The sequence below is a fragment of the Salminus brasiliensis genome, chromosome 20 (assembly GCF_030463535.1).
Source record: "Salminus brasiliensis chromosome 20, fSalBra1.hap2, whole genome shotgun sequence".
Classification (NCBI taxonomy): domain Eukaryota; kingdom Metazoa; phylum Chordata; class Actinopteri; order Characiformes; family Bryconidae; genus Salminus; species Salminus brasiliensis.
The window spans coordinates 2,328,922-2,341,314 of NC_132897.1; the positions used below are offsets into that span (position 1 = coordinate 2,328,922).

General features: G+C 44.7%; 1 protein-coding gene across 1 annotated transcript; it reads right to left on the reverse strand.

Annotated features, from left to right (window-relative positions):
* Positions 1-4,134: 4,134 nt before the first annotated feature.
* On the reverse strand, positions 4,135-11,934 carry neff1 (neuronal intermediate filament family member 1). Its single transcript, XM_072664733.1, has 4 exons — positions 11,079-11,934; positions 6,324-6,641; positions 5,977-6,101; positions 4,135-5,469 (listed from the first exon to the last, which is right to left on the reverse strand). The coding sequence occupies exons 1-4, from the start codon at positions 11,745-11,747 to the stop codon at positions 4,893-4,895; spliced, it is 1,689 nt and encodes a 562-aa protein (XP_072520834.1). The 5' UTR covers positions 11,748-11,934; the 3' UTR covers positions 4,135-4,892.
* Between the last annotated feature and the right edge of the window lie 459 nt (positions 11,935-12,393).

Sequence of the window (12,393 nt, forward strand, 5' to 3'; positions counted from 1 at the left end):
AAAGCTTGTTAATGAGCTGATTAGCTGGACCAGGTGTGTTGGGAGCAGAGTAAACACTACAGTGTACAGAACAGGACATCCTCCAGGACCAGGGTTGGGAACCACTGATTTAGAACAATTGTGTGACTTGCTTTAGTCTTTAAACACAAAAATGAACTTCTCCACTGAACCAATTTTGACTAGAACTACAGAGTGGGATGATATTCAGATGATAATGTAGCTTCAGTATTTAAATAAGGCCTACTTATGCTTTATTAGCTTGTTTTTGTAACTTTTACGAAGCATTTAAATAAAAAATGGTGTTTATTCATGGTAAGATTGGTGACAGTCTAAATCCAGTGTTTGTTAGCAACATTAGCATAGCATCTTCTGCTTCTAACTAAAGAAGTACATGTCTTGTTTGATCGACTGGGTCTAAGGTCAGTAATTAATCACATTCCTTGGATTGTTGGACAAACTATTAATTGAATTTAGTACTTTTTAAATGCATTACTTTTTTAATTGACTGTTAATTAAGTTTCAGACAGTCTTCTTCAATTTGTCCTTTAGTTTTCTATTCAATTTTCTATTCAATTTATGTTGAATTAGGTTATATTCCACTTTTAGTGTCTAAATATTTTAGATAATAAAAAAGTCAATTTAAAATGGGGGTAACTGCATTACAATGCTGTTACATTATCATTATATCTGTGGCATTAAATGGTCTTATAATGACAGTAATATTGTTTATAGCAATATTTCTGGCACACTGTATGGTCCAAAAAACAGTTTTGCCCAATTCCGTATATAACCATACAGGTGGGCAGATATAAGAGAGGGGTGTGAGTGTACATTCAATCAGGGGGTTAAATGTCTTGGTAATAGCCCTTAACTATAGCTGTAGCTGTTTTCTGAGCTGTCATCTGCAGAGACCGCAAAGAGCCAGACCTGTCATGACCAGATGCCCATTAAAGAGGCTCTACTTACTCTAACACCACAGAGTCAAACCACAGACTGTGGACATACAGGCACATTATCACTGTCATCAATGTAAAGATATGACTATGTAGGTCTTAAATTACATTTAAGTGGCATTACAGTCAATATCTGATATATCAGCACAGCACATTTAGTCTTGAATTACATTTACATGGTATTCAGGTCAATATTTTATACAACAGTACTGTAAATATGGAATTAAATGACATTAGTTGTCTATATACCTCAGCACTGCAAAATTGGTCTTAAATTATTCTATTTAAATGGCATTAAAGTAAGTATTTGATATAAGTACTGCACATTTGGTGTTTTATTACATTTAAAGTGCCAAAAAGTCTATATTTGATATCTCAGTATTGCACATGTGGTCTTAAATTATTTTTTAATGGCATTAAAGTCCATATTTGATATCTCAGCACTGCAAATTTGGTCTTAAATTATGTTTTAATGGCAACAAAGTCCATATTTGATATCTCAGTATTGCAAAGTTGGTATTAAATTATGTTTAAATGGCATTAAAATCCATATTTGATATCTCAGTATTGCACATTTAATCTTAAATTATGTTTTAATGGCATTAAAGTCCATATTTGATATCTCAACATGTTTTCTGATTGTTGATGACATCATAGTGCTCTAATGGGCAGGGTACAATATCCATCTCATGAAAAGAAAACACTTATCTAGTTTAGTACTGTATGGTGTTTCACTCCATACAGTATTAAAGACACCTGCAAGATTACAATCTAAAGATGCCCTCAGACACCCTACAAGCACACCAAGCATCCATCCATGCCACACACACACAGACAGACTCATGATGACTGAAGCACCACTATAAAGACCTGGTCCAGGTTCAGTGATAACCACTGAACTCTGCAGCATTCAAAAATCTAGCACTGTGGAAAAGTCAGGGCCCAGCCTTCTTTAGCAGTCCTTCCCAGTCAAACTGGCCTTCACACATCTTCCTGGAGATCTTTCTGAGACCAGATATCAGATAAATCTTCTTCCATAAGGATGGGGAAACCCCTTGCAAGACCTGGTAGACCACCACCACCACCTGCCATCAGATCAGAACAGCAGTTAAAGCTGACGGCTCAACACTGTGGGTCTGTTCTGTGGACACCCCAGAGTCCAGACCTCAACATAACTGAATGTGTACGGGATGGCTTAGAGGGTGAGAAGCACAAAATTCTGCTTAACGTTTAAGTCTGAACTTTGGAGACGTAAAACTAGAGTTCTTATGGGACCCCTAACAACCCTGTGCAGGACCTGGTGGACCACCAACACCACCTCTTCAGATCTGAGAACATCCACATTCTGAAATCAATGGCTAAACACTATGGGTCTGTTCTGTGGACACCCCAGAGTCCAGACCCCAACATTAGTAAATGTGTTTGGAAGGACTTGGATGATGAAGCAGAAAATGCTTCTAAACTTCTAAGGCTGAATTTCGGAGGTGTAAGTTCTTAACAAGAAATTGGGACCCCTAACAAGACTCGGCGAGCACTGGTAGACCACCAACACCACCTGATCAAGAAGCTCCTTCTAGAAGTTCTAGCTGCTCTCAGAACAACGGGCTGACCTGGACACCCCAGAGTCCAGACCTCAACATTAGTAAATGTGTACGGGACGGCTCGGATGTCGAGAGGCAGAAAATGCTTCTAAACATCGAAGGCCGAAATTTGGAGATGTGGAAAGATCTCCTGCAGGTTTCAGAGCACACCCTCCACCATGTTTAACAGGTGAGGTGGTAAGCTATGGATGAGTCATGCACATTTTGACTGGAAATAAAAGAAGGGCTGGTTTCTGGCTTCTGCACAATACTGTAGACTTATAATCCTGTATATTATGAAATAAACTGATGACATAAGACCCTATAATTCAACTCCAATCAGGGTCTCCTGTTTGGAGACTCTTTGAAATAGCTGCTGAGAGTGAACCAGTCGAGTGGAGGAGCTTTCTTCTAACATAAAGGTAGCAGGAATAGGAAGATAAATAGCAGCAGTCTTTTTTAAGTCTTCCTGGATGGACTGCATTGGATGCAAAATGCAGGCCCATCTCTCAGATCTACAGTCTATAAGCCCTCCTCGATGATCTGCTCATTGCTGAATCTTGACACTTTTGCTGAGCTCCGCAATAAAACAGACGATGGATGGTAGGAGATCAGATTAGTGCTGGTTATGAACTTAGTTATGAAAATAGTAGAACATTAGGCAGACATTCTACATCCTTTCTTAGATATGAGCTTGGGCAGCCCCAAGAAATAGACATTCAAGAGTGTGCACATAGCTATTCTAGTATTACTGAAGACTGGGGTGCTTGGTGGGGTACACGGGGGGGTGGGGGATTGGGGGGGTGGGTTCTGGGGTGAAGATTGGGGTGATTTGTTGGCTGGTATCGTTCACTCAAGACCTCAAACGAAGCACTTGCTGTTTTTATGTTGTGCCATTTGAACCCGTCAACGTCCAACTTGATGTTTAAATCTAATAGCACCGGAAAGTTGGAACCAGAGAGGACGGTTCTACTGCAGTGGAGGTCAGCCGTCGCCTTGCACTTCTCCCATCCAGCACGTTCTTCTGGGGAATGATGGCACATGATGAACGGAGTGACTGGGCACTGTGGGCTCCAGATCCCACTGGCTATTGTCACGTTAAGGCATGCATTCTCTTCGCCGTCGTCAAACATTCGGACCTCGGTTCTGTTCGTGGTCCCTTGAGTGTCTTGTGAGTGCATGAGCTACCTGCAGCTACTCTGTATGGATCCGCTCGGTCAGCACAGTGGGCCGACTGCAGGCTCTTAGAAAAAGGGGGTTCTATATATCGTACAGCTAAAGTCCAGACAATTCCAGTGTACAGCAAGATTTTGCAAGAATGAGGTGAAAACTACTGATTGAGATTCATAGCAGTTGCAGAAAAATATTAAAAATCCATATTCATAATGTCTCATTGAATCAAATTTCAAGGGGGATCAATTTTTCAAGAAACAGAACATTATAGTATTGTATAATATTTACCATTTAATAACTCATTAGTTGTTAAATTCTCTTGAAATATTAAATAAAACAAAAAACAAATGAATGAAATAAATTTTTATAAATATAGTTTAAATATATTAAATATAATTGAAATAATTTTAAATATTGTAAAAGCAGATCTGAAAAAGGTATTATAAGGTATATATAAGGTATATAAGGGTGTCCAACTTTTTTAGTCAACTATGTACGCACTTTATTATTTTAAGTTTTTTTTTTCAAATTTAATTGTGCATTTCTTATGTCTTTTTAATTTTTTCATAGAATTGTAAATGTTATATTAAATTTGAAAATCATATAAATAGTGCACTGAAAAGTTTGGACACCCCTAGTCCATAGGTGTATGTTTTATTTTATACTATTATTATTATTATTATTATTATTATTTTATAGTTTTTCCTTTTCTTGTTTGTTAGATAAAATGTTATACTTATATATATATATATATATATATACTGGTACAATGTTGCCAACTGTATGGTGTTTATAGACTACAGCAAGCTCACTGCAGGTCGTTTTTCCATGGTCGGGGCCCTTTAAAAGGCCCTCAGCGGGCTCTCCGTCATAGAGAAGAGCTATTCACCCATTTACCTGGTTCTGTGAGCCATCATGGTTCTGTATATAACCACAGCCTTCACTTCAGAACCCTTACAGAACCCCCTTTTTAAGAGTGCGCCAGAGCGTCTGTAAACCCTATCGTACCCAGAGAGATGGACTATGGGGTGCGATGATGGTGTGGGTGCACCTGCATGCATGCGTGAGTGTTTGTGCTTGTGTGTGAGTGTGTGTGTGAGTGTGTGTGATGAACAGAGAGGTAAGGGAGATTACAGTCCAGAGGATCGGGGTGTGGAGGGCAGCGGTGGCTGGACCGGTGATGCCTCTACTTGCTTTTGGCAGCAGGGCCCTTCTCTCCTTGGTTGCTGTCGGCCTTTTCGCTCTTGCTCTCCACCTTGTTGTTGTTGTTCCCTTTGCTCTCGCTCTTCTTCTTCTCCGCCTCCGCCTCCTTCTCCTTCTCCTTCGGTTTGCTCTCCTCCTTCTTCTCCTTTTCCTCTACTTTCTCCTCCTCCGCCTCCGCCTCCTCCTCTCCGTTCCCCTCCTCCTCCTCAGCCTCTTCCTGCTCCTCTCCCTCTTCCTCAGCTTCTCCCTCTGCTTCCTCAGCTTCTCCCTCACCCTCCTCTCCCTCTCCCCCAGCCTCCTCCTCATCTGCTTCTCCCTCACCCTCCTCTTCTTCTGCTCCTTCTTCTTCTGCTCCTTCTTCTTCCTCCTCCTCCACCTCGGCCTCCGCCTCCTCCTGCTCTTCCTCCACCTCTTCTGTCTCGGCAGGCTTGGCCACGCTGCTCCTGTAAGCGCCCAGCATGAAGGTGCGTCCGGACGAGTAGGACATGCTGGGGTACGCGGACTGGAGCAAGGCGCCGCTCACGGTGCTCAGACGGGTTTCCTCACCCTCCAGCAGCTTCCTTTAAGGAGAGAGAGAGAGAGAGGGAGATTTAGGCCGAGTTAGCATCAGAACATGATGTGGAAGCCAATGCAAGGATATGATCTTAATGGACAAAAGTATTGGGACACCTACTTTGAAAACTCTTTTCTGGGTATCAGAAAAGAGTTTGTTGGGGTAACTGTCTCTACTGTCCATGGAGGACAGCTTTTTACTAGAATTTAAAGGAGCATTGCTGTGAGGATTTGATTGCATTCAGATTGTTAGTGAGGTCAGGATGTTGCCAGGATGATCAGCATCCCCAACTCCCTAATTAGTCATCCCCAAAAAAGTACTGGATGGAGCTCCACCACCACCATCATTCCAGAGAACACAGCTCCTCCACTGCTCCACAGCTCCTCAATGCTGGGGGGCTTTATACCCCCTCTAGCCCCTCGCCTGGCATTCGGCAGCCCTGGTCAGCCCAGTGTCTCTGAACTACAGCTAAAACCTCATACCAACAGCAAAGGTGACACAAGGTCTCTCTGACCTGTAGGCAGCGATCTCAATGTCCAGCGCCATCTTGACATTTAGCAGCTCCTGGTACTCGCGCAGGTGACGGGACATCTCTCCTTTAGTACTGCGCAGGGCGTCCTCCAGTTGCTGGATGGCCTCCTACAAACGAGCAGTGCATTCAAAGAGTGAGGTCCAGAAGCTTAGGAGCTGTCTACATACAGGCAAGAACACAGGGCCTACACTGTAAAATGTTGAAGATCCTTGAGGAACTTTTGGAGGTTCTTCAGTTTGAAACTGTGGAGGAACCTCTTAAGGTTCCTTCCAAGTAAGACATGTTCTAAGGAAGCCTATAGGGAGTAGCCGAAGAGTCCAGGCACTCACCTGCAGTTCGCCGACTTCGTTGCTGTGGCGCTCTTCCATCTCAGCCAGTTGCCTCTCGAGAGCCTCGTTGTGGCCCCTGAGGGCCTCTACCTCCAGGGTTCGTGCCTGTACCTGTCGCCGGTACTCACTCATCTCGTCTTTGGCCTGTTTGATGGCGTCGTTGTTGCGGGCCGCGGCCTCAGTGACGCTGGCAAACTTGGAGCGGTACCACTCGTCCGCCTGCAGCTGGTTCCTGGACGAAAGAGCCTCGTACTGAGCTCGGATGTCCTTCAGAGCCACGGCGAGGTCCGGCTTACTCACGTCCATCTCCACAGACACCTGTTCAGCATTAGGAGAGAGAAAGGAACTGAGGTTAGGTCAAATTGGATGGAATTCGTCCTGCATTCTTCAGTCAGATGAGAAAACCATTGATCCATCGTTTGGAAAATTAACAAAAAATTTTTCTGTGATTCAGCTTCAGTAAAAACATATTATAGATACAATTCACCCAACAATACGAAGACGACTGACAGGACCAATAACACTAGGTCCCATAAAGCTCTGAAACATCACAAGGATAAGGATACCAAGGTAGGCATTCCACTGTCCCAGTGGACACTGTCCCAGTGGTGCTGCGGTGTCTCCAGTTCAGTTAAGACCTACTCTACTTCATCTGGACCCACTGAAGTGGGTCCAATGTAGTGTTAGGAGTCTTGCCTAAGGACTCTGGAATTGGTGTATCGCAGCATAGTGACCCAGACCAAGAATCGAACCCCAATGCCACACCAACCTCAGGTATCCTTAGTTAGCCCAGCACACTAGGGTGTATTTTAAATGAGGTCCCTCAGAGGAGTTTCCAGGAATAAGAATAAGATTTCTAAGAAGTTCTGGCTGAACGTCCACCATCTCCATTTTTGCCATTTTTGGCTTAATGTCAATCTGGCAGTTCTTCTTTAAATGTTTTATTATAATTTCATGATAAACGGACCAATAGAAATGCTCCAAAATGATTTGAAATTAAATTTCTTTACATAGAGTTTGTTTCCCTTTTCTATAAAGTTGATATTTTAGGGGCCCATATTTTTGCATGTCAGCCCAACACTAACTGTTGGACTTGGAAGACACTGGAGATTACATAGAGGAGGGAAATTAAATGGGGATATATATATATAGGGATGGGCAGAGCTACTCATCATCCTGCAACCAGCCAGCAGAGGCGCCAGGCCTGTTGCTTCACTTTTCAAAGACACTGTCCATGTTTTCTACAGTCATTAGTTTTGATGATCGCCTCCAGCTCACATCTGTTAATTGCAGACAACCAGCTTTACCAGCATGACAAGCAAAACTAAGCGAGACCAAACTCAAATGCTACGTACGCTACGCTGGTGTAGAACTGGTTAACCAGCTGGCTTACCAGTATGTTTTTTTCCTGGATGACCAGCTCGCAAGATGCTGGCCTGCTGTCAGCTCCTCCTTTCATACAGTTCCCCCAAATCCGTACAATCCGTACAATCGTTCAGTAAACCCTCCATTACCCGTTGTTATGTACTACTCAGATTACAGGTTTTCTTTCTTACGTCTCCTTTCTCCTCTTTCTCCCATGTCCTGAGCTGCCATCTGCTGTCTGCTTGATGCTGGTGCCAGTCCCATTAATGGTTAAGTGCTGCTGCCTGCCTGCTCTCTGGATCAGGCTCTCCTGCTGTGTTAACTTGCCAAGATTTGCCATAATCCTCTTAACCCCTTTGTTTTTCCTTCCTTTCTGCTTTCTTTCTGTCTCTTTCCCATATATTGAGATGACCTCTTCCTACTGTTCTGTTCTGGTTCTGCCCAACCCGGCTCTCCACTATCCTGCTGCCTGCTGCGATGCTGTCCTACTCTGGATACTCTGGATTCATTCATTGTTATTTTATTTGTTCTTCTATCCAGTGTCGATCAGAGGAGGATGGGTTCCTCACAAAGTTTCATTGCCACTGTCATGTTTGGTTTGCTCAAAAGAGGATCGGACCTGGCTTTCTGTAAAGCTGCTTTGTGACCACATCCGTCGCGAAAAAGCACCAAATGAATAAATTTGAACTGAATGAAACTGAATTGAATATCAGAAGGGTTAACTGATATTTGGAAGCTCTTGCAGCTCAGTGAGTGTATCTATAGCCCCATGCTGTTGCTGTTCATTTCTGTAATGAACTGAAAAGCTGTGAGCTTTAATGAGGTTAAATCGCTGAGAGCCCTAATCTGAGCTGCTGAGTCAGAACTCCAAGCGAACAGAACAGCTGATGCTGCCGATGCTCGGGGGAGTTAGAAGTGATACATACGGTACAGTACGGTATACAGAACCACACTGCAGACCTTTAGAACCACCTAAAGATGGATAGGTCTATTAATATGCTTGGCTGATCTAGCTTATCCCAAAGGTATTAGATATTAGATGGATCTCCATCACTACAGAAAATGCAGTTCCACGGCTCAAGAGCCCAACGCTGAGGATCCCCAATAGGGCTTTATATCCCTCTAGCTGTTCCACTGTTTAAGCTTTTCTAAGGAGATTATACAAGGTGTGTGTGTGTGTGTGTGTGTGTGTGCAGCAATGGTGCACCTTAAAGTAGCTGAATTAGAAGAGGTATCTGAATACTGGGTTCTTAATCCTGTATAATAGATACGTAATCCATTATACAGGATTTAATATTACTGGATACATAATCCATATATATATATATATTATTTAAGGCCATTGATTTCTTGCTTTATATAACATTAAACCTGCCTGCTGTGCTCTATCTACATTTCTCCTGCTGTATTCCGATAGACCCCGCCCTCCTGTGCTGTGATAGGCCAGTAAGTTTATACTCTTGAGTGGCCCGGGACTGTTCCAGCCAATCAGAGTGCAGGGCCACACCTAGAATCCTGCGCTACAGAGAGTGCTGCAACTTCACTGCTCCTGCCCCCCCCTCACTCTCTCTCCCCCTCACTCTCCCTCTTTTCTCTCTCTCTCCCTCTTTTCTCTCTCTCTCTCCCTCTTTTCTCTCTCTCTCCCTCTTTTCTCTCTCTCTCTCTCTCTCTCTCTTTCTCTCTCTCTCTTTCTCTCTCTCTCTCTCTCTCTTTTCTCTCTGTCACACTGTGAGTCATTAATATGTGCATGATAGAGATGTCTGGCCTTTCAGTGTGTGTGTGTGTGTGTGTGTGTGTGTGTGTGTGCTGCAGTGCAGGCTGGAGAATCACAGTCAGGACAAACTGCTGCTTGTGCATTAATTATTCACCACATCGGGACCACTAACAGCCCCCCACACACCTCAGATCACACTAATAATAATAATAATAATAATAATAATAATATTATTATTATTATTCGTTTAATCTTAAACTTTATATTATGTTTTTATTATGCACTTGTAAAACCACTGTTTACTGTATGTAACTTCAAAGGTTCCCTAGACTAAGATTAAGCCTAAAATTAGACTAAAATTAAAGTTCAATGGTGAACCTCTATTATTATTGAGGTTTAGTCCAAAACTCTGCTTCCCAGACTCAGATTAAGCCTAAAATAGACTAAACAGACTAACATGAATTCTAACAGCATTGACTTGAGGTTTAGTACAGTACTAATCCACAAGTCAGCTCCCTAGATCCAGATTAAGCCTACATTTAGACTACAATGACTTTTAACCATGACAGTGGCATTGAGGGTTAGTTCTTTACTAATCTACAGGTTAGGTCTTCAGATCAAAATTAAGTCCAAAGACTAAATTAGACTAAACTATAAGACTATATTTGTGTTGAGGTTTAGTCCAGGACTAGGTTTGAATCCATGTGCAGCAAATCAGGCCCCTATCCAGTTCCCTAGACTGAGACTAAGCCTAAAATTAGACCTAAATGAATTTGAACAGCATTGAGGTTTAGTACAGTTCTAATCTATAGGCCAGTATCCTAGACCCAGATTAAGTCTAAGATTAGACTAAAAGCAATGACCTTTCCATTTAGTATGGTACTAATTTAGATGTCTGTTTACCAGACCAAGATTAAGTCCAAAATTACTCAGACTCAGATTAGGATTATGCCAGCCTGGGGACTAGCTAGTTCCCTAGACTCATGTTTAGGATTTAGTCCAAAACCCCTACAGTCAGTTCATACCTAGATTAAATTTAAGGTTAGGCTACACAGATGAATAAAACACTGTTGTTACTGCAGTTTAGTCCAAGACTAGACCTTAACTCATGACTAGGACTAATCAAGATTAATCAAGATTAAGTCTAAGATTAGTCTAAGTGGAATTTTATTGGTAAAGCATTACTGGCATTAGACTAGGTTTTGATCCAGGTCCAGAAAATTGATGGAGATTAAGATTAAGATGAGACTAAACCAAAATTTAGTGATAAAACAGCAATGAGGGTTTTAGTCCAAGCCTAGACTTTACTCCAGCATATTCCCTGGACCCCAGATTAAGCCTAACAATACAAACTGTATTGGTATTGAGGTTTAGTACCAGTTTACCGGACTAAGACTAGACTAAACAGACCCTTTAGTGATAAAACAGCACTGGCACTGAGGTTTAGTCCAAGCCTAGGCTTTAATCTCCAGGAAACCAGACAGTTATCTAGACTCAGTGTTAAGGTTTAGTCCAGGACCCTGTAGTCCAGATTTTCCGCACCTAGATTAAGCCTAAGGTTCGCTCAAGACCAAGATTAGGTCTAAGCTTAGACTAAACAGAGATTTAGCCACTGAGGTTTAGTCCAAGCCTAGGCTTTAATCCCTGAAGCCCTCCCCCTTCCCCCAACCCCATACCTGCGTGGACTGCAGCGCCGCCTGCAGCTCGCGCAGCTCCTCCTCGTGCACCCTCCTGAGGAACTCGATCTCCTCGAGCAGCGCCTCCACGCGCCTCTCCAGCTCGTGGCGCGCCAGCGCCGCCTCCTCGGCGTCCCTGCGGCAGCCGCTCACGCCGCGCTCAGCCTCCTCGCGCCGGCGCACCTCCTCGGCCAGCTGCTCCCGGGTGCGCTCGAGCGCCTCGCCGGCCTGCGCGCGCTCCACGCTCAGGCGGCTGGAGTCGCGCGCCAGCTCGTCGGCGCGCGCGCGCAGCTCGCGCACCTCGCGCTCGTAGAGGTCGCGGAGACGCGAGGGCTCGCGGTGGCGCTCGCGCAGCTGCGCCGCCTCGGTCTCGAGCGCGCGGTTGCGCTGCTCGAGCGCGCGCACCTTCTCGATGAAGCAGACGAAGCGGTCGTTGAGGCCCTGCAGCTGCTCCTTCTCGTTCGTGCGGATGATCTTCATCTCGTTGGTCACGGCCGCCGTGTGCGCGAGGTCCGCCGTCGCGTCCAGCGCGAGGCGCGCGCCCACGCGGGGCGTCGCGTGCAGCAACCGAGACGACGTAGTCACGGGGCAGCGAGCGGAGAGGCGCGATGGGTCCGAGAATATCCGCCGGTACGAGCTGCTGGAGTACGCGTCGCCGGTAAAAGCCATGGTCTAACGAGGAGCGCGAGAGGGTGAGAGAGAGAGAGATCAGAGAGATCAGAGAGATCAGAGAGAGAGGGGAGAGAAAGTGCACGCGCTCCAGCCTCCGGACCCAACTATATATACATGCATGGAGCTCGAGACGGAGGGGGGCTGGTGCGTCATTTGACGCAGAGCGAGGCGCAGCAGAGAGGAGATCCTGCTGCACTGGACAAAAAAAAAAAGAAAAAGAGGAGCCTGTGCACCCCTCCACCCATCTCTAAGAGTGCTCACGTGCATTCCTCCTGGCCCTCTCTCCCTTGTGCATGCATGCTCCTGCAGAGTGAGGAACATCATAAAGGATGATTACTGAACCACTGCTCCACCGGTTGGCACGGTAACCTCTCAAAAACCCTCTTCAAAGCAAAGGTGAGTGTGAAGAACCTTTCCAAGGGTGGTTCTTCTAGAACATCAGAGCACCCTGTGAAGGTCCAAAGCTTTCTTTGGGAATTAGGAGAGGTGTCCGAATACTTTTGACCGGTGATCGGTGTATGCCCTGCTTCATAGCCCAGTCCTGGAGGCCACTTGACATTCCTTGGCATGGGCTCTAAGGGAGTTAGGCGTCCCAAATGGGCCCTGTCGTTACAGCCCACCCTAATCTCACAGCCTAGAGTCC

Excerpts from the sequence above, each read along its gene's own strand:
- neff1 (XM_072664733.1), bottom strand. The coding sequence starts at position 11,747 with ATGGCTTTTACCGGCGACGCGTACTCCAGCAGCTCGTACCGGCGGATA. Across the intron at positions 6,642-11,078 it reads CGGCGCTGCAGTCCACGCAG|GTGTCTGTGGAGATGGACGT; the intron begins GTATGGGGTTGG and ends AATGCTGAACAG. Across the intron at positions 6,102-6,323 it reads ACGAAGTCGGCGAACTGCAG|GAGGCCATCCAGCAACTGGA; the intron begins GTGAGTGCCTGG and ends GCTCGTTTGTAG.